This window comes from Ursus arctos, unplaced genomic scaffold, assembly GCF_023065955.2.
Source record: "Ursus arctos isolate Adak ecotype North America unplaced genomic scaffold, UrsArc2.0 scaffold_12, whole genome shotgun sequence".
NCBI lineage: Eukaryota > Metazoa > Chordata > Mammalia > Carnivora > Ursidae > Ursus > Ursus arctos.
The window spans coordinates 36,069,238-36,095,375 of NW_026622786.1; the positions used below are offsets into that span (position 1 = coordinate 36,069,238).

The window sequence follows — 26,138 nt, forward strand, 5'->3', positions numbered from 1 at the left end:
CAGAGAGAGAGAGAGAGAGAGAGCACACAAGCAGGCAGAACAGCAGGTAGAGGGAGAGGGAGAAGCAGGCTCCCCGCTGAGCAGGGAATCCAGTGTGGGGCTCCATCCCAGGACCCTGGGAATCTTCACCTGCGCCGAAGGCAGACACGTAACAACTGAGCCACCCAGGCGCCCCTCTGATTTTAATTCTTTTTAAATTATTCATTCTTGGGGCGCCTGGGTGGCACAGCAGTTAAGCGTCTGCCTTTGGCTCAGGGCGCGATCCCGGCGTTATGGGATCGAGCCCCACGTCAGGCTCCTCCACTATGAGCCTGCTTCTTCCTCTCCCACTCCCCCTGCTTGTGTTCCCTCTCTCGCTGGCTGTCTCTATCTCTGTCAAATAAATAAATAAAATCTTAAAAAAAAATAAAAAAATAAATTATTCGTTCTTTTATTTTCCCTCAAAAGAAAACTTGCTCAGAAATAAACCCAAAATTATCTTTAAAACATAAATAATATTCTGCATTTATGTGTGTTAAATATCCATTTTCCCTACCATATGTATCGTATGTTCTCTGATCTCTGACATACTAACTTTCAAATTATTTCTGTTTTTCTTTACTTGGGGGATTGAACATAGATACCTGAACTGTATAAACACTAAGAAATGCAAAACACTGAGGAATGGTCATTGATTGAGCAATCGGAATATACTGAGGCAGTGTATGAGAGCCATTTGCTCTCAGTAACATCTACAGGGTATGACCAAAATAAGCAGGAAGTTCAGAAAGAGTAAGTAAGGTAGGGTGGGGTAGATTAATGGATTTAAAAAATTAATTTATAGCATTAACTTCAGGAAGTGTCAGTGATTCTATGTTCAAATCTATCCACTCTAATGTATCTTTATTACCTATAGAGGTCTCACCTGAGAAAGAATGATTCTCACAGTCCTGTACTTGTATTTTTGTATTCTGGTTCTGGGGTGCAGATAGAGGATAAGGGCACTTTCTCAGGGGACAGTGTCTCACTCGAAGAATGAGGTTATTTAGTGTATTAATCTTCATAGTCCTGCAGTTGCTGGTAGAAAAATGGTATCCATCCATCTAACTGTCATATATTGAATGCTTACTGTACACTAGACACTTCGCTAAGGCATTTGGAATACAATGATGTGTAAGAGATAATCTCTCAAGAATACTAGTCTAAGGGGGAAGACAGAGTCAGAGACAACTGATTATAATATATGAGGAGAAGCACCTAGCTTATTGTGGGAAGATTAGGGAAAACTTGCTGGGAAAGGTGACTCCTCAGCTAACTTTTAAAAGGTGAACTGGGCTTAGCCAGAAGGGTTGGAGGAAAGCAATCTATTAGCAAAAACTTGGAGATGGCTAGCTGCATGACTTACATACTTGCTAGAGAGGAAGGCATCAGACAGGTGAGTGGTAAGAGATGGCTGGAATGCTCTGTCAGACTGGAACCCAGACCTGGCAATGAGGGTCATTTGGAAACAGCAGAGTTAGAATGTGATCATTTTCATTTTTCTCTCTCTTTCTTCCTATCTTTCCCTTCCATCACTCCCTCTCTCTTTTTCTCCCTCCCTCTGTCCTTTCCTTCCAAGTTAGTTGGATGAGTTTCCATGTACTAGGTTTTATGATAGCACTTCCACATTAAAGCATAGAGGTAGCTGGGAGGGCTAAAAGAAAGGCAAGGAGATGACCTACTGACTCTTTGAGGTGAAGATGTGTAATTCTATAGTGACTTTTATTATTATTATTCCCGTGTATTTAATAAAAAAAAACTTAAATTGTTTATTTGTGTTGCAGTGCTAAAGGGTAAATACTGAAAGATTATTTGTTTTGGTTTTTTCTCCAAATCAGAACCAGAGTTTTGAACTTAACACTGTATATTCCAGGGGTACTGGCGTGATGATGGCTGTGGAAATCAAAGTAAGAAACCCACAGGAGAAGGGGAGTCTATGCAGAGGAATAACCAGAGTCCACTTAATCACTTATCCTTCCCTACCTAGAAATTCATTGGTTTATTTACTAAAATTTATTGAATATATGCCAGGCATTCTTCTAGGCACCAGGGACAAATGAACGAGATGAACAGTATCTCTCAGTCCTTATGTATGTATTCTAGTGGGGGAAGAGAATCAGTAATCCATCCAATGAATAGTGAGATATCGTAACTTATGAGTGATAGGACATTGGGAATAATACTGATTGGAGGTAGTAGTCGGCTTGGTGACTCCCGTGGCTAGGGGGTCAGAGAAGAAAGTTCATCTGAGAAGTGCCTTTCGAGCTAAGATCTGTGTAATACAGAGTTAACCGTTGGAAGATCTGGGGCCAGACTTCTAGGTAGAGAGAACAGAGTGATTTTGCAAAGTGAGAATTAATAAAATACAGGTACTACAAACCAGTTTTTAACAGGTAGAAGTAGTTTTAGTTATTAGAATGCTTTTTTTTTTAAGTGTGATGATACCTATTATTCTATCATGGGGATGAGTAGAATTTTCCTGTGTAGTTGGTTCTTGTGCCTGAATGAAGGTGAGAAGCATATGGTTTCATAGTATCTAATTATTACAGAGCAGCTTAAGGGATGCAGCCAGAACCAGTTCTTTATTTACCTATAATTGCCTGCATTTTCTTCCAGTACATGAGAAAAGATTTACTGTGTTGCACTAAAATTTCTCTATGTAAGTTTTTCCCAAGTTTCCCTTTAGTAGTTCCTATGGCAGTAAGATTGTCACCACAAACTTATTATCTTAAAGCTTTTATGTCTCCAGAGCGTTTGAAAGATGTTAAGAAGGTAATATGGCTTATGATACTCCAGTCTGTCACTAAGTTTTGAGATAAGGTATATTAGCTAATGTCTAGATTGATGGGTAGTAACACAGCATATGTCACAGCACAGTATAAATACCTCTCCTCCATATCATTTTATGAAATCTTGGTTATTTTTCCAATGAATTCTTTGCATATAGAAAAGGAGCTATAACTTTTATTTCATTGAATGTAATGTACCTTGAGCATTCTTTAAGTGCTTAGTATTTGTGAGTAATAATTCTCCCTTATTTGCCCTCAAATTATAGTGAAGTAAGTAATCTTGAACTTGGATTAATTTAAAATTCCATTTATATTAATGGTTGTTTAGTGTATTAATTATATAAAGGATAATGATATTTGAAATATGTGTTTTACTAAGCTATAAAGTTATCTTTTCTGGAGATCTTTTAGGTTTTAATTTAATTTAATTGCTCTATAGGGCGAGTCTCAAACTACCAGGGCATATTAAATTTTGTTAGAACTGACAAGTCTTGCTTTGTTAAGGAATACATATGGAATCTTTTTTTTTTTTTTTTTAATCATGCCCTAGAGGGTTAGTAGTGTCTTTATTTGGCAACTACAGGCAATTGCATTTTCACTTTCTAACTGTAACTCAGTTGTCCTCTTTATACCATATGTTGCTATTCATTGTAGATAGGTTTAGACTGCAAAACTAATGATGGTAGTAAAAAAAATCACATGATATAACTTAAGAAATGGGAATAAACAAGTGCTCCTGTCTACTGTGTATAAAATGCCTTATTATTATCATCAGTGTACATCTAACATGCATTGATTGTTATGATATGCCAAGCTCTTTATATATATCATATTTCTTTATGTCAAGGAAGAAGTTTGGTCAATATTCTCTTGGTTTACTAATGCTATTTCCAGATTGTTATCTTTTCACTGTTGAGTAGAAACTTATTCTGTGCTGAGGAATAAAGCTCTCTTGAGGCTCATGACACCACCTCCTCTATCTTTCCTATTTAACATCATCTGCAGAACTCTTGGTCATTCCCGTTTATTCAGTGAACACTTTGGTATCTCACCAATGGTTATATTTCCAACTGAAGTCCTGCCTTTGTCCTAAATGATTTTAATATGCAAATGACCCATCCAGAACCTATTTGTTAAAAGATGATTCTCTTTCCATTGGATTGTATAGAAATACAGTTGATTTTTGCACATTGATCTTGTACTTTGCTAAACTCATTTATTAGTTCTATTAGTTTTCTAGTGGATTCCTTAGGATTTTCTATATACAAGATTATGTCATCTGTAAATACAGATACTTTTACTTCTCTCTTTCCAAGATGGATCCTTCTTATTTCTTTTTCTTGCCTAGTTGCCCTGACTAGAATCTCCAATATATGTTGAACAGCAAGAGTGAACATCCTTATCTTGTTCTTGATTTTGGGAGAAAAGCATTCAGTTTTTGACCGTTAGTTATGATGTTAACTGCATTTTTCATAGATCCCCTTTAGCAAGTTGAGGAAGTTCCCTCCTATTCCAAGTTTGGTGTTTTTATCAAGAAATTGTGTTGGATTTTGTTCAATGACTTTTATGAGTCTATTGAAATGATCATGTGGTTTATGTCCTTTATTTTATTGATATTAGTATATTACATTAATTGGTTTTCAGATGTTAAGCCAACCCTTGCATTCCTGAGATTAATCCCACTTAGTCATGATGTTTCTTCTTCTCCTCCTCCTCCTTCTTCTCCTCCCTCCCCTCCTCCTCTTTCCCCCTCCTCCTTCCCCTCCTCCTTCTTTTTCTTCTTTTTCTTCTTCTTCTTCGTCTTCGTCTTCTTTGTCTTCTAATATATTGCTGGATTTAGTGTGCCAGCATTTTGTTGAGGATTTTTGTGTCAGCATTCCTAAAAGATATTGGTCTGTAGATATTGGTCTAGTTTCCTTTCTTCTACTCACTTTGAGTATATTTGCTCCTTTTTTTTTTTTTTTTCCTGTTTTCTTAAGATAGAAACTGATGCCATTGATTTGGGACCTTCCTTCTCTTCTTTTAGAGTTCCCTCTAAACTCTGCTTTAACCTCATCCCACAAATTTTGATGTGTTGTGTTTTCATTTTCACTTAGTTCAAACATTTTCTGATTTTTCTTTTTCTTATTTGATTCATGGGTTATTTAGAAGTATGTTAGTTTGTGTCAAAATATTTAGGGAGTTTTCCAGATATTTAAAATTATTAATTTCTAATTTAATTCCATTATAATCATAGCACATAATTCATGTGACTTGAATCTTTTTGGTTTTCTTTTTAAGATTTTATTTATTTTGAGAGAGAGCGAGCGAGAGAGAACATGAAAGGGGGTGGGGGCAGATGGAGAGGGATAAGTAGACTGCCTGCTGAGCAGGGAACCTGATGTGGGGCTTGATCCCAGGACCCTGGGGATCATGACCTAAGCTGAAGGCAGATACTTAACCAACTGAGCCACCCAGGCCGCCCCATCTTTTTGTATTTATTTAAACTTGCTTTAACATCAAGGACAAGCTCTTCTGTGGTGAATGTTTTCATTTGTACCCTTGAGAAGAATGTGTGTTCTGGTGTTTTGGAATGTAATATGCTATAATTATCAATGCAGTCAAGTTGATTAATAATGTTTTTCCAATCCTCCATGTCTCTATGTGTTTTCTTTCTTCTTGTTAAGAGAGGCATGTTGAAATCCTCAACTATGATTGTGGTTTTGACTCACCCATCTTCTACCTCCCCCTTTCCTTTAAAGACTTCAATTACACATGTATTAGGTCACTTGTGTTTGTTTTACAGCTCACCTATATTCTGTTCATTTTTTCCAGTCTTTTTTTTCAATCTCTTTGTTTAATTTTAGATTATTTCTACTGCTGTGTCTTCAAGTCATTAGTCTTCTCTGCTAATATTAATTTCATCCATTGTATTTTTAATCTCTCATATTTTGGTTTTCACTATTAGAAGTTTGACCTTTTTTTCATACCTTCTGTGTCTCTACTTAGCATGTTCAGTCTTTCTTGTAGCTTCTTGAATATGTGAAATACCATATAACAACTTTTTCAATGTCCTATCATCTATGTCATTTCTGGGTTGGTTCATGATTGATTTTTCTTCTCATTATAGATCATATTTGCCTGCTTCTTTAAATACATTGTAATTTTTTGTTAGATGTTAGGTATTCTTAATTTTATCTTCTTGGGTGCTAGGGTTTTTTTTATCCTTTAGACACTTCTGGGCTTTGTTCTGGTATACAATTAGGTTACTTGGGAACAGTTTGATTCTTTTTAGTTGTGCTTGTAAGTAGAATGAGAGCAGCTTTTACATAAGGCATCTCTTTTTCTATTTCTTTGATCCACTACTGAAGCAAAACCCTTCTGTGTACTCATACTGGTTTCCTATGGCTGCTGTAGCAAAGTGCCACAAGCTAGGTGGTTAAAACAACGGAAATTTATTTCCTCATTATTCTGAAGGCTGGAAGTCTGAAATCAAGATGTCAGCAGGGCCTTGCTCCCTCTGAAAACTGTACAGAAATTCTTCCTTGCTTCATCATAGCTTTTGGTGATTTGCTGGCAATCTTTGGCATTCCTTAAGTTTATAGATGCCTCACTCCAATGCTCTGTCTTCACAAGGTGTTCTCTCATGCTTCTTCAAGTCCTCTTCCATCTACGTATATCTGTCTCTGTGTCCAAATTCCCGTTTTATAAGAACACCAGTCATATTAAGACCCACCCTAATGACCTCATTTTAATTTGATTATCTCTGTAAAGATCCAAACAAGACCACATTCTGAGGTACTGGGTACTAAGACTTAAATATATTTTCGTTGTGGGAGAGATAATTCAACCTATAACAGTACTGTACCCAAATCTCATGAGTTATGAAGTTTTTCACTTTGGTTGCTCAGAACAGGTGCTGTTGCCTGCCAGTGTAAGCTCCTGAAATTGTTCCCTCTAATCTTTTTTGGGCGGTTCTGTCTCCAGCTTTGGTTAGTTTCCTCACCGGCACGTGCTGATCAGTACTCAGATAGAAACTCGGGGATTTGGAAATATCCAGCCTTTTTTCTGGACAGCTGTCTACTCTCTAATACTCTGTCTTTCAAGCTCTAGCTGCTTTGATCTCCTTAGACTTCTAGTTTCCTCTCCTCAACTTAGCTAGATCTACTACCTACCTGTGTTCGTGCCTCTTCAGTGTGACCTGGAAAGGCTTTCCAGGCAGTAAGCTGAGGCAGTTATGGGCACACTTCATTAGTTTCCCATCCCTTAGGGATCATATCCTTCTTTGCCCGATGTCCAATGTGTTGAACATAGTTTTGTTTTGTTTTGTTTCTAGATATTTTATTTGGTGTTCCCAGTTGTTTCACGCAGGAAGTTAAATCTGGTTTGCATTGCTCCATGTTGGCTGGAACAACTGGTCTGTTTTTCTAGCCTGTATCTAAGTTATGATTGCTACTAGAAAAAAAATCACACAAGGATATATCTTGGTACTAGTATAAATCCATGGACTTCAGAATTAACTGGCCTTTCAGTGGTATCTGCTAATAAATATATATTCTTATCTCTCCAACCCCCCTTCTCTCCTTCTCCAGAGTGTCTGTTTAATATTTTCTCACTCCCCAAATCTCACTTCACCCATGTCACTCTTAGCAGACGACCCTGCCTCCTAACTTCTTGGAGAAAATAGAAGCCACCAGAGAGGAACCTCCTCTACTTGTTGTGACCCAATCTGCCAACGTGCCTTCTTTGGCATACATCCTTTCCACTTTTCCACTGCCTTTTCTGTAACAGTAGAGAAATGGTCTTCCTCACATTTTGGACTAATTTTAACTCCTTCATGCGTTCTCAGGAGTCTCTTCTTTCCTCTTTGGGGATTTTGCTCGACTTATTCCTCTCTCTTGGACCTTGAAAACCATTTTCATATCTTCTTTATATTAGCATTTAGATGTTCAAGTTTCTTTCATCCCTACTTTGATCCTGCTTCTCCCCTTCCCACTCATCTGTGGTTTTCACCTTCTCTCAAAGCCAGATTTCTGGAGCAGATTGCCTATCTTTCTTTCTCTTTCTCTATTTCTTTAACATCCGTTTACTTCCTAACCAAATGCAACCTCACTTCTGTGTCCTTTATTCCCATGAAGCTGTGCTTACCAAGGTTGCTGACTTCTTTGTCTGGTGGACATTTTTTGATCCTTGTCTTAAATTGTCTCATGTTTCTTATACCTAGTTACAAAAACTGACACCTTAGAATCACAGCAGGAATGGTTGAAAATACAAGGACATGAGCCCTGACCCCTGGAGATTATGATTTAGTAGGGCTGGCATGGGGCTCTGGAATGTATTTTTTTTAAGTTCTTCAGTTTATTTCAGTGTGCAGTGAAGTTTGAGAAACACTGTTCTCCATAGTACTTAATATGGTTCTTACCTAACCTGCCTGTTGTTGGCTATCAGTTGATACCATAGACTCTTTCTTGAAACATTCTTTTCTTGCCTTCCTTGGCAGCATACTTGCCAGTCTCCCCTTAGCCCATCCCCACCTCTTCTTACCACCCATACTTCTTTAGTCCCCTTTGGAAAATCCTCTTCCTGATGACCCCGTAAAAGCTGGTATTCTTCGGGCCTTCTCACATCACCTGTGCCTTCCTGGTCGTCTCAGCTATTCCCAAGCTCCGTTAGCATCCTTAAGTTGATCATTCTCAGGGTCTCCAGCTCTCTCTTTCCTGAGCCTCAGATGTTTGTATCTAGCAGCCTCGAATGTCCCATAGATACTTTATGCTGAACATATTCAAAATCAAACTCGTTTCTCTCCCCTTTCCCCCCTGTTTAAAGTATAGCACTGCTATCCACCTGGGTGCTCAAGCTCCAAGCCCAGGAAACACCCTTAACCGCTCCTTTCCCTCAAAATCACAAATGCATTTTTGATTTAGTGATCCTGTTTTGGGGGTTTATCCTGGAGACATATCTGCGTACATACAGGTAATGACGTGCAAGGTTATTCATTGTAGCATGTTTTGGAATAACAAAAGATTAGAAACAACTCAAGTATTCCCTCTGTAGTGACTGACTAGATAAAATTCTGGAACATCCGTACTTTGGGATACCGTGACATGGCTGTAAAACCCCACTTTTACAAATCTTACGGCATAGCAGGAGGATGTGGTTCCGGTTTATCCAAGCAGATATTTTGATCCAGCCCTCTCTTTGGATACAACACCCAAAATCTACAAAGCAATGTAAGAAAGAATACTCTGTTTCTCGTTAGTCAGTAAATAAATAAATAAATAAGACAAAACAAGGTCTACTCTCTTAGCAAATTCCAGATACACAATACAGTAGTATTAATTATACTCACCAGGCTGTACATGGACCGTTGGTATTCTTTAACTCTCAAAAGTCTAGAAACTCAAAATTCATGTAATTGGAATAATTTCCAATTAATATTAGTATGCCTTGTTTTCTCACCTTTTGTTTCACATGTATTTATAGAGGGCCAGAATTAATAGAGTATATGTACCGTGAATTGCTTACGTTATGAATAAGAAACCTAATATGTACGATCGTTGGAAATTATGTGTGTACATTTTTAGCATGCTTTCAAAACAAGAAGTCAATTACTGAGGCAATTTATAAGGTTACAAAATGCTAGTGTTTTGTTATAATAGGTTTTTGTTGTTGTTTTTATTTTCAGAATATTAAAGGTTCTCTATAACAATACATAAAAAAATTCACAGTTTTTAAAAATTTTGTTCTGAAGGCCAATTGCTATCTCTCTGTCTTTGTTTTCTAAAGGTGTTCTTAAGGACTATCTAAGAGAACTTCCTTCTCCTCTGATAACAAAGCAGCTTTATGAGGCTGTATTAGATGCAATGGCAAAAAATCCTTTGAAAATGTCATCAAGTGGATGTGAGAATGACCCAAGTGACTCTAAGTACACTGTCGACCTGCTTGATTGTCTTCCTGATGTTGAGAAGGTAAACATATGTGCTATACCTTTTTCTCTAAAAGCCAGCTAGTGAATTTATACTTAGCTCCAGGGCTACAAATAATTTTTCAGGTATTTCATATTTGTAGCACTACGAGTTTAAGCTCTGTCTTTACTAAACACTCCTTAACATAAATCTAAAAAGTGCTTCTTAAGCAGAGTAAATCTAGATAACAATCTGTTTTCTGTATGTAATTTTAGTTTAGGCACAGGTACTTCCTATACATTTTTAGAAGTATGATTACCTTATTATTAAAATAATATGTTTATTATAGAAAAATTGGGAAGATATAGAAAAGAATGGAAAATTGCAGTTACTAGTATCCAAAGGCAACTATAATTAACATATTAGTTTATTTCCTTTTAGTATTTAAAAAAAATATGGTAACTGTTTTATGTACATCACTTAGCCTGGAGATTTAGCAATCCTCACCACCACCATTTCTTTCCTTCTTGCCTCTTCCCATTTGCTGCCTCCTGACAATCTAAATCTTGAGGTCAGTATCTTCAGGCATGCCTGCAGAGCAGATAGAAGGATAGCCGGGTCTGCAGAACCAGTCTTAGCCTAACTTAAGCTGTTGTTCCTTAGTACAAAAGGGAAAATAAGAGAGATATGGCTGGGCTTGTCCAGATGAGGCCAACTTTACCTATATTTGTTATCAGTGAGGGTAGAAAGGGCAAGAATGAGTATATAGAAATTTTTTAAAGAATATTTTATTTATTTGAGAGAGAGGGAGAGCACAAGCAGGAGGGGAGTGGCAGAGGGAGAGGGAGAAGCAGGTTCCCTGCTGAGCAGGGGTCCCAACTTGGGGCTTGATCCCAGGACCGTGGGATCATGACCTGAGCTGAGAGCAGACGCTTGATTGACTGAGCCACCCAGGTGCCCAAGCAGATAGAAATGTTAAGCCCCAAAACTTCATTCACCAGTTCACTGTAGTCTTCTGAACATCCTGTGCTCACTCCAATTAGATGAACAATTACTATTCCTTTGGGTGGGAAGAGGGGAACAGCTACAAAGAGGTGGGCAGCAGCAGAAGGGTGGGGTGAAGGGATAGAGATATTCCTTCTTTGATATAAGGTAAAATTGTGTCATTTTACTTTTAAGTGAAGAAATGAGTGTCCAGGTATTTAAACACTTCTCCAAGTGATATAGCCTTTATGAGTGTTGTATCTTTCACCTGAATTTAGGCCTTTTAGGCCCTAAAGCTCGTACTTAGCGTCCTTTCTAAAAGGCTTCATAATATTCCATTGAGTGGACTTGACATAATTTGTCACTGTTCTCTTTTGTATAATATTTTGGTTTTGAACCTATTTGTATATATTTGTTTGCAGAGATTTCTTTTCAGTTAGAATTATGTATTTGGAATAGAATCTCGGAGTGGAATTGTTGATTTAAATGATATGAACATTTAAAGGCTCTTAATACATTTTCATATTACTTTTCAAGAGGGACACAACAATTACATTGTTTGGCTCGTCTTACTTAGTAGACAAAAAGTATTTTTTTTAAGTTCTATTTTTTGGTTTGCTGTTGAGAGTAAACCTAATATATTTAACCAGAGGTGGTTGTGTGTGTGTGTGTGTGTGTGTGTGTGTGTGTGTGTGTATGTTGTTCACAGCACAATATGCTGAAACTAGCTTTTAGATGTCAATGAATGTAGAGTCCCACTTGTGTTAGGAAATGTGAAGAGGAACAGATACTTTTTATTTACATTGTTTTTATGATTCATTGATTTGTTTTGATTTCAAAATGTCAATTATAGTCTCCTCTGGCTTTCATTCTCTCTTCATAACTTTTTTTCACAGCCAGACATTGAAAAAATGTTTATTTCGGCTGTCCTTACTTCTTCACCACCCTTGACTACTCAACACATTGTAATCTGGCTTCCTATCCTATCTCTCTGGACTTGTTTTTGCCAAGGTTACTAATGACCTTCTGCTCACTGAATCCAGATGTCACTTTTGGCCCTAGAAATACGTCATTTCGATTTTTTTTTTCTTTTTAAAAAAACTTTTATAATTACAGTTTTATTTGTCATTCATTTCTTTAATATAATTATTAAGAAGAAATCATATACTCATTTTATTTGTTAAATGATTGATCATATGCCAGGACTTCAAAAACATAATTTCTTTCCATAATTGCTTAAACCTAAATAACCTTCCATTTCTTGAGCAAACTCCCCTTACTAGCTCTTCAAATATTAAAAAGTATTCTTTTTAAACAAGTTTTTCTGTTATTTCTAGGAATACTATTCATGGTTTGTCTATTTAAAGCATTTTTTAGTTAAGTGCATCGGCCTTTTTCCTAGTCTGAATCATGTGAGACCAGGTCATGTTTGAAATCACTGCCTTCCTAGATTTAAAGATGGTAGTCCCCTGCTTATGACTACAGGATTTATCTGTGCTTAAAGATGAAAACTCTTACCTAATTCCTCTATCATCACAGCCTTTGCTGTTGTCATTTTAGTGGAGGAAAGACGAAAATGTCGATGTATATTTTCTCAGGGACTCCAGTTGAAATTTGGAATGCATTCATGAGCCTTTTATAAAGAGTATATATTTTAACCATTTAATGGATCAAATTATGTCATTGGAACCTAAGGGTCCTATGTAATGTTTTTATAAGAAAATAAGTTTCAAAGTTCCAAATATTCCAACTTAGAAGCAAATCTTTGAAACAACCATTTAAAAAGCGACAGGATGCTTATCTATATTTTCTGCTATAAATTGTGTCCTTGAATTTGCCCCTGTGTGTAACTCTATTAAGTGAAATGTAATTTAATTTAATTTAGGCAACCCTAAAGATGTTGCTGGATCATTTGAAATTGGTGGCTTCTTATCATGAAGTGAATAAGATGACTTGCCAGAATTTGGCCGTGTGCTTTGGACCAGTATTGTTAAGTCAGAGGCAAGAGACTTCCACCCATAACAACAGAGTCTTTACTGATTCAGAAGAACTTGCAAGTGCTTTGGATTTTAAAAAACATATTGAAGTTCTTCATTACTTACTTCAACTCTGGCCAGGTAAATGATTCTATGGAAATATTTTTCTCTTTCAATGATAGGGGGTTTGAATTAGCTAATCAATAAATACGCCCATATATGAGTCAAGAAAATCTTTTCTAGATTTTGCTTTTTCAAATAGTTATGAATTGATACCTTTAAATTTCTCCATTTACATTTTTTGCTTTTGCTGATAATGTTGTAGACATATAGATCGATGTACACATTTTGGCCAGACCTGGATTTGTGTCCTGGTTGTGATACTTCTTAGCGGTCTGATCTTGGGCAAGTTCTTTAACATCTTAGAGCCTCAATGTCATCTTTTGTCCTATGGATTTAGTAGTATGTTTATAGAATTTATAGGAGAATTAAATAAAAAGTTATGTTTGTAAGGTGCTCGGCACAGCTCTTGTCACAAAATAGGTACTCCATAAATGTTAATTTCTTTACCCTTCTCATTTTAAGTTCAACCGGTATGAAGCAGAATTCATTTTTCTCCTTCATTCAGTTCTTCTTCCTGACATCTTTACTGTATTCATGGTTGTTCTCCAAATTATCCAGGCTTAACTTGACAATCACCTTTGATCTTTCCATCTTACTTATCCATCCTTTGTTCCAGTCAATAACAAAAAGTTGACAGTTATTTTCCTAATACCTCTCTTATATAGTTTCACAGCTAAAAGGAATATGTATTTAACTAGATGTTCTATATAGGATGCTGTATTTAAGTTCCAAAAAAAAAGAAAATTCCCAAATGTTCTTATCCTTTGCAACTCCCACTCCCCTTCCCCACCCTGCATAATACCAAACATGAAAGTACTTAGAAGCTGTGTGTAGCACACAGTGGTAAAAGTGCTTGGGCCCTGGAGTCAGCCTTGGATTCGGATCCAGACTGTGGCCCAGGCACATATTTAATTCCCCTAAGCCTCAGTATGCTTCTCTATAAATAGTGCCTACCTCCTGGTTGTGAAGATTCTGTAGACAAGGCATCTACGGCATCGAGGCAAGTGTTTTGCATAAAGTTAGTTCTTTGTTACTCTTTTAATGGTACATATGAAGATAGACTAAAGTACAAAGAAATGCTTGATTTAGTCTTTTAAAATACATCTAATTAATTATAGAAAGTGAATAAAAAGTTTCAACTTTTAAATTTATAAAGTTAAAAGTTTTGCTTTCTTTCAAACTTAAAATTATTATTATTATTTTTAAAGATTTTATTTATTTATTTGACAGAGATAGAGACAGCCACCGAGAGAGGGAACACAAGCAGGGGGAGTGGGAGAGGAAGAAGCAGGCTCCTAGCGGAGGAGCCTGATGTGGGGCTCCATCCCATAACGCCGGGATCATGCCCTGAGCCGAAGGCAGACGCTTAACCGCTGTGCCACCCAGGCGCCCCTAAAATTATTTCTAATCTATATTTTAACTGAGGTGGTATATATCATTAATTATTTAAAAATCCTGAATCAAAATGCTCTGGATAATTGGTTTGATTTCTGCGTTTGGTACCCAACATAAGGGAGATCTCGGGTTAAAGTTTTAAATGTGTTTCCTATAGTTTTTCCTACACCTGCTTTAATTCTAATAAGCATCAGGAATTGGGAAAGGAGCCATCTTAATCATTCGAATCAAGATGAAAACTTGCTTACCTGGAGTTTACTATCAGTACTTGATTTCGTTGTCATTAATTCTGTATCGGAGGTTAATGTTACTTAAAAATTACTGCCCCGGAGGACCTGAATAGACATTTTTCCGAAGAAGACATCCAGATGGCCAATAGACACATGAAAAGATGCTCAACATCACTGATCATCAGGGAAATACAAATCAAAGCCAGTGTGATATATCACTTCATACCTGTCAGAATGACTAATACCAAAAGACAAGAAATAACAAGCGTTGTTGAGGATGTGGGAAAAAGAGAACCTTGTGCTGTGTTGGTGGGAATGTAAATGGTGCAGCCACTATGGAAAACAGTATGAGGATCCTCAAAAAATTAGAAATAGCACACAATCCAGTAATTCTACTGTGGAGTATTTACCCAAAGAAAATGAAAACACAAATTTGAAAAGATATATGCACCCCTGTGTTTATTGCAGCCTTACATCAGCCAAGATATGGACGCAGCCTCAGTGCCATCGGTAGATGAAAGGATAAAGAAGATGTGATACACACACACAGACACACACATACACACTGTGGAATATTACTCAGCTATTTAAAAAAAGGAGATCTTGCCATTCACAACAACATGGATAGACCAAGAGGGTATCGTGTGAAGTGAAATAAGTCAGACAGAGAAAGACAAATACCATATGATTTTACTTACATATGGAATCTAAAAAACAAAACAAATCAATAAACAAACCAAAAAAAACCGAAAATACACTCATAAGTACAGAGAACAAACTGGTGGTTGCCAGAGAGGAGGTGGGTGGAGGGAGGAGTGAAATAGGTGGAGAGGACTAAGAAATACAGACTTCCAGTTATCAGATCACATCAAGTCCAGGAGATGAAAAGGACAGCATGGGGAATATAGTCAATGTCATAGTAATAACGTTGGTGACAGATGGTAACCACACCTGTTGTGGTGAGCGTTGTGTAATGTCTGGAGTTGTTGATTCACTGTGTTTACACCTGAATGTGATATAACCATATGTCAGCTGTACTTCAATAAAAAACAACAACAACAAACCTGCCCCCTTTTCTATAACCTGTATTTTTATTTAGTTAAAGTACCTCAGATAAAGGGCAGAAAGATGAGAATAAATACCAGTTAATTTGGCCCTCTAAATCATTTGCTTTTGGATTCAAGGAAAGGCGGACATTAAGTAGAAGCAGTGCAGTTACTGTGCCTGAGAAAATCGATAGTGATACAGAGAATGGGCCATAGCACACGAACTTGGTGAATGCCCATCTCTATGCATCAAACCCTATGGAAGGGTTTGACCCTCCTTGCTATGCATGTCTTACTTATTTTTCTTTTTTGGAATTTCCCCTACTCCGGAGGTAAAGAGTTGCTTCCACCCTCCCCCACCGACCTTCGTTTTTGCTCTTTTTGTTTATTTTTTGTTTCTTAATTTGGGGCAGTATTAAAATTTGCTTTAAGCTTTCCATTTGAAAAATCTTATCTGCAAAGTGATCAGTTAGAATCCTGGCAGATGGGCACTGGAAGGTAAAAATCATCGTGCCAGCAGCATTTCAGATTGTCTTCTGCCAAGCCCTCAGGTTCTTCGGAAGCAGCTTTGGAGCCAGATTGGCAACAGGTGAGGGAACAGAATGTAAACACACTTCCCTTTTGATCAAAATGGTCTTCTTTTCATCTTTTTTACGTACTGCAGTTTTACAAAATTGTTGCTTTTTAAAAATGGTTTTGCTGTTTTAAGAAGAATATTGAAATTTACTTTGTCTTTACAGATGGGGAAATAGCTTTAGAGTGAGTGTAACTCCTAGACCAGCTGTTTGCTGTATCACATTTTCTGTGATGAGTAAATTTGGGGCAGGTTTTTGGGGAAAAGCTGTAATATTTTCCTATTCCATTTTGTTTCATTTTTCTCATTAGACTAAGCTTTATGAAGTCAGGGATTAGATTTTGCCTACCTTTATGCACCCAAGTTCTAAGACAGTGGTTGGCATTAACTAGGCACTTAATATATTCTGTTAAATAAGGCAATTATACTGTAGATAAAAGGCTAATAAACTGGTGATTAAAAATATAAATCTATCAGTAGAACAAGAAAGAAAATTAAGTTTCTCAGTACTTATCTTTACATTTTGAAACATTTTCAGCAACTTTATAGATTGCATTTTAAATTTTATTCTGTTGAAGATGGGCAGTCATAGTGCTGGGGAAACCAGAACTTTCCTTTTGGGGTTAAAATTAACCATTTTCTCTGCATTTTTTAATAGGAAACCACTCCAACATCAGTAGTTTAAAAAGTCAGTGAAGTTGATTTTTCACAAACTGAATTTTTAGCTTAAAAGATATAAAATTATGATTGCTTTCTTAAATATTTTCCAAGGAAATATACAAAAACCATGTTTGAATAGGGATTAGTTAAACAACTTTAAGTAACTGGCAACAAAATAAATCTGGGTTTTGCAGATGAATGTCAGAGGTGGGGGCACAACAAGATAAGCTCAACCTACAGTCAAAAATGTTTTACTTTGGGGCACCCGACTGGCTCAGTTGGTGAAACATGCGACTCTTGATCTTGGGGTTATGAGTTCAAGTTCCATGTTGCCAAGGCATAGAGCTTACTTAAAAAATAAAAGGTTTACTTTGGTTGGATCACAAATCAGATGACTTCAGGGTTAGCAAAGTACTGTAATGAAAAAAACAGTCATGACACTTAAGCATTAAGAACAGGAATAGCACAGAAAAGGAGGGAGAAAGGCAAGGAGACTTAGTGGAGATTAGCAGCTAGAGGAGAAAAAGGAATATGAATAATTAAACAGTGGAAAAAATTCAGATATTCATTCTGCAATTGCATCAATTAATGGCATGGGGCATTCGATATTAATACTGTTATTAAAGATCAACTTAAAGTAAATATCAGACCTTTACTTTCCAGAAAATTTTTGATCAAGTGATTTTTATCTATTTGTAATTATACATACTGGCCATCATAAAAATATAGACAAATGGAAATGTTAAAAACATACCTATAGATAGTTATCAAGTATTTTAATAAAATCTAAGTTAAAAAAATTATGTGATCTGAAAAATGTTAAGATCACTGTACGTCTGGAAAACTAGAACGATGCACATGTTTATATTACTTTTCAATTATCTTATTTTCTACAATAGGAAACAAGCGTTCATTATATGCTGGAGTGTGAAAAGTAGGTGTGTTACTACTGATAATATTATTCACACTGATGATATGTGTCTTAGTGAAAGAAAGTGTAAATGGAGAGGCATTTATTAATGGAGAATAAATAAGCAGAAAGAGAAAGATATTACGGACAGTTTTTTAAAAGCTATGCCTCAACATTTAAGTCCATTTTATGTACAGGAGAACCTTAGACAAATGTTTGTCCAATATTCACAGAAAGGGTAAGCAGTAAAGCCTTGGTTTGTCATGATATGTATATCTAGTAATCCGTATGGCCAGTACAATGTATACTTTTAGGAGAAATGAATCTTAATATGGAGAATGTTATTTGAGATTGTTAGATACCTAACCAGAATGGGAAAATAAAATATCTGTACTGTTTTCAGGCAATAAATGAAGACTATTAGTAGCTAATGCTGTGTAACCAAAGTCAGGTAACAAGTGATCAAGTCTAGTATTTGTGCATTTTATCAAAGTGAAATTTGGGCTGCTTAGTGAAGTAAATTATAACACTGCTGCTAATAGAATTGCAAAAAAGCACAAAGGTTAGAGTGAGCACTTTAGATGTCTTTGCCTCATTTAGATGTTTGCAGAAGAAGGACCTTTTTGTTTTCTCTTGTTTATACACCAACATGGCTTGCCTGCTTTTTGCTGTAGCTTTTAATTTAGAAGAAGCTACCAGCTTAACTACTGTTTGGATTATAGCTAGATAATAATTAACTTGCACCGAAAGTTAATCAACATCAGAAATTTGTTTGGGGATGTTATGATATGGCATGAATTAGCACCATTGAACATTCTACTAGCTTCTGTCCCTAGTCTTGATTATTTCTGGTGATAGAAAAAAGTAATTATGGAATGCCTTTTTTTAAATAGTGTGCATGTTTTGTTTTAATGCATGTTTGTAGTTGATTATTAAACGGCTTATCTTTGCTGGGTTTTTTTAAGGCCAGTCGGATGGCTGTGACTAAGCAAATTTATTGTTTGTTTCTAGTGCAACATTTAACTGTCAAAGAATCAACAGACAATTTGTTTCCAGAGCAGAAGTCTTCTCTAAATTATTTGAGGAGGAAGAAAGAGCGACCTTGCATGTTAAATTTGAGTGGTACTGATTCATCAAAATTACTTAGACCAAGGCAAACCAGATTAGACAGTCCAGTTAGCAATCGTTATGCAGGAGACTGGAGCAGCTGTGGAGAAAACTACTTTCTAAATACAAAAGAAAATTTAAATGATACAGATTATGATGATATCTCTTCAGAAGATAGAGAAAACGGAGAAAATTGTAGCAAAATGTATGGACCAGATATAATGATTGAACAGCCAGTACCTGTGTCCAAAGAGTACACATTTCAGACATACTTGACAATGCAGACAATTGAGTCTACAGTGGATCGAAAAGTCAATCTTAAAGACCTACAAGAAAGTATTGATATTTTGATTGGAAATCTGGAGCGTGAACTCAACAAAAACAAGCTTAATATGAGTGTTTGAGATGGAGAGTTTTAACTTGCTTTTTTGTAATGTTTTAAATTTCAAATCAGTCTTTCTCACTTTCTTATACCTCTCACAGTGATGGCTTTATTTTTTTACTCTTGAAAAGTCCATTAATTTCTAGTAAATTCATGTGATTCAATTAAAAACACTTCATTAATATCATTTTTACTTATCTCATTAGAAAATATTTTGGGGGCAAAGGTAACTTGGACTTGTGGATATTTTTAACAAATATGGCCAATTCTATGGAGATAACTTTTAAATGCACTTATAAGGTTCAGATAAGTTATTAGCCCCTCATGGTTCTTGTACTTAGTAGAAACTGCTCTTTTGTAGCTGAGACAAATGTTTCTTTTAGAGGAACGTGGCAGCTGCTCCTTCTGGTTTGCAGTGTGAGTCCATGTACACTGCAACATCATTTGATCGTATTTCATTTGCAATGCAAATGCTGCTATAAAAAACCTTTTTATAAATAAAAGTAAAATTATACAAATATTAATGTATTCTGCATTAACATTCCGTGATTATTTAAGCTTATAAAAATTAAATATTTTTATAATCCTGAAAATGTATCTATTTATAAGTGCATATATGGATAGATATTAGAATGGGGGAGGCATTGGCTGCAGAATCACATGTATCTTTAAAGTATATATGTCATGAGGCCAAAATTACTAGCTTAAAATGTCTTTTTCAGGGAAAGAACATTTAAGTTAAAGGAGTTCCATAGAAACACTGGAACCAAAACACTAGAAGCATCTGAATAGAAATCATAGACTTTCTTTTTTTTTTTGATTCACAGTCATAATATCCCTAGTGAGAAGTCATCTTTTAAATTGATAGCCTCTAATTTCTTAAGGGATTAAGAGCCCAGGTTTCTGCACTAGTGATTTGCATTAAAAAATATCTTCACCTGTTCTATGCATTTTTATGTTCTGCTTTTTAAAACAAAGTGATTATACTTTAAATGTATTTATTTGTAGTAGTACATTATAACGTTGACTTTATAATTACCCTCATTTGTTTTTAAAGAAATCTTGCCCAGCATACTCCATGTTACTGATTTTGAAAAATTAACTTATTTTGGCTAAGTATATCTATAAGATAGTCACTAGAGCAATTACAGCAGTGTTTGAAAATGTAAATTTGGAAGTCTTTTTTATTAAATTGGAATGTATTTTTTAAAACTTTTATACCTACAGAACATGTAATTTAAAAATTATAAATAAAATTTGAATCACCAACTTAAAGATGTAGCAGCTGTTAGAAAACTGACTTCTTGGTGTTTTTCTAAATATTAAAGTATTTAACTTTCTATGTAACATACATTGGTAAACAGAATACCTTATTATTTAATTTGAAAACTCAATTGTTAAAAAGCCAGATAAATAACTATTTTTATACGAAAATTTCATTTTTTAAAGCTTTGTATAACAATTCCGAAGAATACCAAAAGAATATGTGACAGGTATATATATTGAGTAAACAGTCAAAAGAAATGTGCTTTAAATGTTTTTGTTTGCTGTATCATGTATATTGTATGAATTGAATAAGTTGTTCCAGAAATGTAAATATTTTATTAAAGTATTATAACCTTGGTGTCATGCTATTAATTATTATAATGATTTTAAGGATTACTTATTTTGATGTCATTCTTTTTAAACAAATGTGTTAGAGCATTGGACGATCGAATGTTATCCGTAAATACATGTAACAATATTTTTTGGTCCAGAATTGAATTTTCCAGAATCTGAAATACTTTCAAGGCCAGATGTGTTTTGTTATGTAATTTTGGATGGAAATAGTTTAATCTCTGCCATCTTAAATAGAAAATACTAAACATCTGTGTTGTCTAAATCACTGAGTCCTAACTACAAATCTCTTTTATTGACTCTGCTGTATTTAGTAGTTCTTAGTAAGTTGATGCTTTTACTTTAAATGACCTGTAACTTCAAACCTTTTTTGAGTTTTTTATAACTGCTTTTTCTGCACTATTAGACTGTCAGCTACCATTTCCTTCTAAGTCTACCAGCCCCAATGTTTTATAGGATTAAAAACAATCTTAATTTCAGTGCATGTACCTGAATAAGGTTTCAAGCAATTCAGACGGATAGAGAGTAAAAAGTAAAAGTATGCCTCCCTGCCATTCACACCAGCCCTGCTTCTCAGAGGTAACAGCTAGTTTTCATTCTTCAGGTAGGTACTACCTCCATCACCGGGTCTAGGTTTACTGCTGCTGTTTCTTGATTTGTCATTTAAGTAGTATCTGTTGATTGTCGAGTATGAATGATAAGGAATATCCATTCCTCCTCCCCATGTAATATTTTTAGTTCTTCTTTATCTCTTAATTTCTCTAAGTTACACCATTAGTTGATATAATCAACATTAATAGATTATATTATTTGGGGGGAACTATATTTGACATAGGCTTTTCATTTATATATTGATTCTAAAAACTACAAATCAATAACTAGCCATTATGCACTGGATTATGCAAAAGCATTTACAGGTTAGCCAGGTGGTTTTGTCTCCTACATACCCAGTCTTATGTCCTGAAGTCTATGCTGATTTAAGCAGAATATTCCAAGCTAAAGGTCAAATGGATTATTTTATGTTATAGCCATCAACTTCTCCAAATCATGTTGTGTGTTATTTGCTTCATAATTGGGTCATGGCTTTTGCAGATTTTTATTCTTCTTTTATTACGCTATTGAAATACCAAATTTGTTTAGAGTGCTTTTAACTCTCATTCTGGGATTCATGAAGTACATTCTTGCCTTTATTTTTCTTTGACAGAAGAAAAATATCTTCTTCAGTATAACCCTGAGATCATCCTAAGCTTTTTAATCAACTTTATCAAACGTGGATGATGTGGTTTTTAGGGGTCATCCTGGGATATGTTTTCCTTGCACTCTTATATTCTGTTTTGTTTTATATCTCACTTTTCTAAAATTTAGGGGTGTTCTTCTTTTGTTTGCTGAAGTATAGAAGTAGTTCCCTCTACCACACACACCACTTGCCACCCCTTGTACCCCCCACTTCCCTCACCCCCACCCCCGACCGGAAGGGTGCTTGAGAGAGAAAGTTTTGGGTCCTTGCTTGTCTGACAAGGCCTTCATTTTTTTCCGTATACTTCATTTTGACTGGACCTGCAGCTCTGGGTTCAAACTCACTTCCGTTTAGAACTGTGAAGGCATTTCTGTATTACCTTCTTGCATCCAGTTTTGCAGTAATCCAGGCAAGAAAGATGGTGGTTTGGACCAGGGAAGAAGCAATAGAGGTGGTGAGAACTGGTTGAATTCTGGATGTGTTTTGGAAGTAGGAGCCAAAAGAATCTGCCAGTGGACTGTGAGAGAAAGGGGTAAGGCCTGATCAACTGAAGGATGGAGTTGCCATCAAGTGAGATTGAGGTGACTCCATTATATATTTTAAATGAGCTCCTTGTAGTGGAAGTTGCTATTATTAATGCAGTATTTACTAAAATACCTTATAATGTCCTGTTACTAAGTACTAATGCTTCTGTACCTGGTAATGATGCCAATAGTCACGCAACAATAAGAAAGCAGGAAGAGTGAATATATATCAAAGCCAAGTTCATATCCTAACTCTCTGGAAAACTTCAGATTGTGTGGCTTTATATTAGGAACCCTAAAGAAACAGGTTGGGGTAGTGGTATGGTTCCTGAAAAGAATTAATGTTTCCAGACAGAATGACTTTAAGGCTTAGGATTTTATAATTTAAAGACACCAACTTGTAGGTACTTGGAAAATGATTTTAAAAATGATAAAATTGTATTATGTTTAATAATAACAAGTTTCTTTTTGAATCTTACAGACTTGAGGACTTTGGTATGAAGAGGAATGCTCTTTTGCTCTTTTCCCAGCCCAAGGCTCATTTTTAATTCAGTAAGGCTCATTTTTGATAAACATTGAAGTGCTAGAAATCAGAGTTCTTGGTTGCTTTCTGACTTAGCCAAAAACTGGCTAATTCAGGCAGAAATGGAATTCATTTAAAAATAAATAATAATGTTTCAGAGGGAAGACTGTTACAGGGTGCTGAAAATGTTTTCTATCTTGATCTCAGGGGAAGTTTCACAGATGTTTACATATCAAGTTCCATACTTAAGATTTTTGCCCTTTATATAAGTCATACCTCAATTTTTTTTTAAATGGGAAAGCTGGAGAACTAGACTTGGAAGATAAGCAGAACTAAGAGAGGCTAGGTGATCAGAATGACAGCAGCCAAGGCTATGCCTGATTAGGGCACTGCCACGAAACACAGCTCATGCACACCACTGGAATTAGTTATAAAACAGCCCTGCTCCGCAGCATCATCCCTGATTCATGATCCTTGACGGAAGCATTAGATTGTGCCCCAGCTTCCAGGCGTCAGGGAGCAATTAGCTAGCATGCTTTCCTGGAATTTACACAATGATAAATTATGAATTTAAGAAGGGGCTTCAAATGCCCAGCAGCCTGACAGTCTTCATATGTCACAACACTTCCCTAGTCTTCATCTCACCCTATTGCCCCCAAACTGGCATCTTTTTCTCACTCCCCCTTACTCAACCCGTCAACAGTTCTGACCACAATATATCCTTGAACCATACACTTAGGTTTGTCACTATTCACACTCTAGACCAAGCTCCCATCATCTCTCAGTCTCTTCCTGTTTCATCTCTTTGCTATCACTCTCCTCTCTCCACACTCACATCCATTCTACCCACAGAAGCCAAAGTCATCTTTAAAAAAAATAAACTGTATCATTTCCGCAGGCTCTTCCCTTGCTCCCTGTGCTCTAGCAACACTGAGGACTTCATTCCTGTCCTAGGATCTCTGTGCTTGCCATTTCCGCTATATGAAATGCTCCTCATCCAGACTTTCCTTGAGTGGCTATTTTTTGTTCTTTCACTTCTGTGCTCAAATGCCACTTCAGAGGCTACCTCTGAAAACCCAATTAGTGACCTGCATTGAAAATTGGGGGAGGAAGAAGATGTAGATTTCTGTTTCTTGTAACAAGTACCAAATAGTGACTGTACTATTTGATTAAACGATGGACATTTATAACTTTAGAAAATAAACCTAACTTAAGAAGAAAAACTTTAAGGGGCACCTGGGTGGCCCAGTCGGTTGAGCGTCTAATTCTTGGTCTCGGCTCAGATCCTGATCTCAGGGTTGTGGGATCGAGCCCCACCTTGGGCTCCACTGTCAGCTCAGAGTCTGCTTAAGACTCTCTCTCCCCATCACCACCCCCTGCCCTGCTCTCTCTCTTTAAAATAAATAAGTAAATCTTTTTTTTTTAAAGATTTTATTTATTTATTTGACAGAGAGAGGCAGCCAGAGAGGGAACACAAGCAGGGGGAGTGTGAGAGGGAGAAGCAGGCTTCCCACTGAGCAGGGAGCCTGATGCGGGGCTCGGTCTCAGGACCCTGGGATCCTGACCTGAGCTGAAGGCAGACGCTTAACAGCTGAGCCACCCAGGCGCCCCTAAATAAGTAAATCTAAAAGAAAAAAAAATGTAAAAAAGTATATCCACACCTTTATATATCTATTTCACTGCCATGTGCCTAGAAACTATAACAGAGATGTTCAGTTAATTGTTAATAAATGAATGAATGTAAAGGGATTCTCAGACAATGGTTATCTTTTTGTCAGGAAAAGACCAAGGACCAAGAGGGGCAATGTCTATGTAATTATTCTAATATTCGCTCCGGGGCAGCTGGGTGGCTCAGTTAAGTGTCTGCCTTGGCTCAGGTCATGATCCCAGGGTGCTGGGATGGAGTCCCACATCAGGCTCCTTGCTGAGTGGGCAGCCTGCTTCTCCCACTGCCTACCACTCCCCCCATTTCCTCTGCTTGTGCTCGCTCATTCTCTCTCTCTGACAAATAGATAAAATCTTAAAAAAAAAAAAAATTCACTCCTGTGTAGCAACTATTTGTAGTTAACAAAGTGTTCTCCTTTTTTTTTTTTTTGTTTTAAATGACTTGTGTTTCTTTTGGAACTAGAATGGCCTTGGGAATATTCATGACTTGAAAAGTTAGTGGGTTCATAAATTTGGGGTATTTTTTTTTTTTTTTTGGCTGAAGAATAGCAATTGTTTCAGTGGAAACAATTATTTAAATAACGTGTATGAAGAAGTGTCACCATAAGAAAGGAAGGTCTCTAAGAGAGCTTTTGTTAAAACGCGGCATTTCTTTCTTTGTAGAAATCATGAGCAAAAACCATCCTGATTCATTTCAGTGTGTACTTTTTGCTAGAACTGAAAAAAAACTATTTTTCATTTTATTAAAAGAAAATATTTTCATAAAGTTGAATGAACCCAAAAATAGAACTCTTATTAGAAAGAGTAGCAGAGACCATTTTGGGGAAACAGCCACTGCATTTCATGTTTTTTGTCTTCCTTAATGTCAAGTGTTTGTTTTAAGCAATTGAGAAAAATGCCTAGATATTGCCCCTGGGTTGGGTTAACTTAATCCTTATCTGTTTGATAAGGCCCCTGGCATGCTTTTAAGTCATTTGAGTTAACCTTTCTTTTGTTGTTGTTGTTTTGCTTACTGGAGGTATTTATGAAGTGGAAACTTGGTGTTGGCCTCAACATTCTACCTATTTCTTTGACTAGAAACTCCTCTAAGGAGAGTTTAAAATTTCAACTTTAGAAAAATACGGTGAATATTAACTAAATCAAGAAAAGGGAAAGTCTTGCATTCAAGACATTTTTGTGAAAGTGAGAGACAGCAAGCCTGCAGCTCACGTTTTTTCACAGCTGCAGATATTGAACAGTGACCCCTTGTTCTTGACCTTTGTTCAAGAAAAGGGACACAGTTTGCCAGCATTTGAGTCTCTTTTTGACTAACTTTACCCTGCCCTGTAGCCATTGTAAAACTCACATTTTAACCTAAGGGCAAATTTGAATCATTAGGTAAGTGAAAATAACTTGTCTAAGCTGGTTGACAAGAAATGTTGGAGCACGAAGTACCATCTGTCCAAGGCTGTGAATCTATGTTGGATTCTGTACTCAACGTCAAAACTCACCTGT

At 36.3% G+C, this 26,138-nt stretch overlaps 1 protein-coding gene across 2 annotated transcripts in view; it reads left to right on the forward strand.

Annotated features, from left to right (window-relative positions):
- SYDE2 (synapse defective Rho GTPase homolog 2) overlaps positions 1-20,702 on the forward strand; it is a 47,556-nt gene extending 26,854 nt beyond the window's left edge. The window contains exons 5-8 of one of the 2 annotated variants that reach the window (XM_057310515.1): positions 9,573-9,754; positions 12,561-12,792; positions 17,993-18,040; positions 18,601-18,675. In XM_057310515.1, the coding sequence (XP_057166498.1) occupies positions 9,573-9,754; positions 12,561-12,792; positions 17,993-18,003 (425 nt within the window). In that variant the 3' untranslated portion in view covers positions 18,004-18,040; positions 18,601-18,675. Of the gene's footprint in view, positions 1-9,572; positions 9,755-12,560; positions 12,793-17,992; positions 18,041-18,600 lie in introns of both variants that reach the window. The other variant, XM_026497689.4, reaches the window with a different exon arrangement.
- The last annotated feature ends 5,436 nt before the right edge of the window (positions 20,703-26,138 follow it).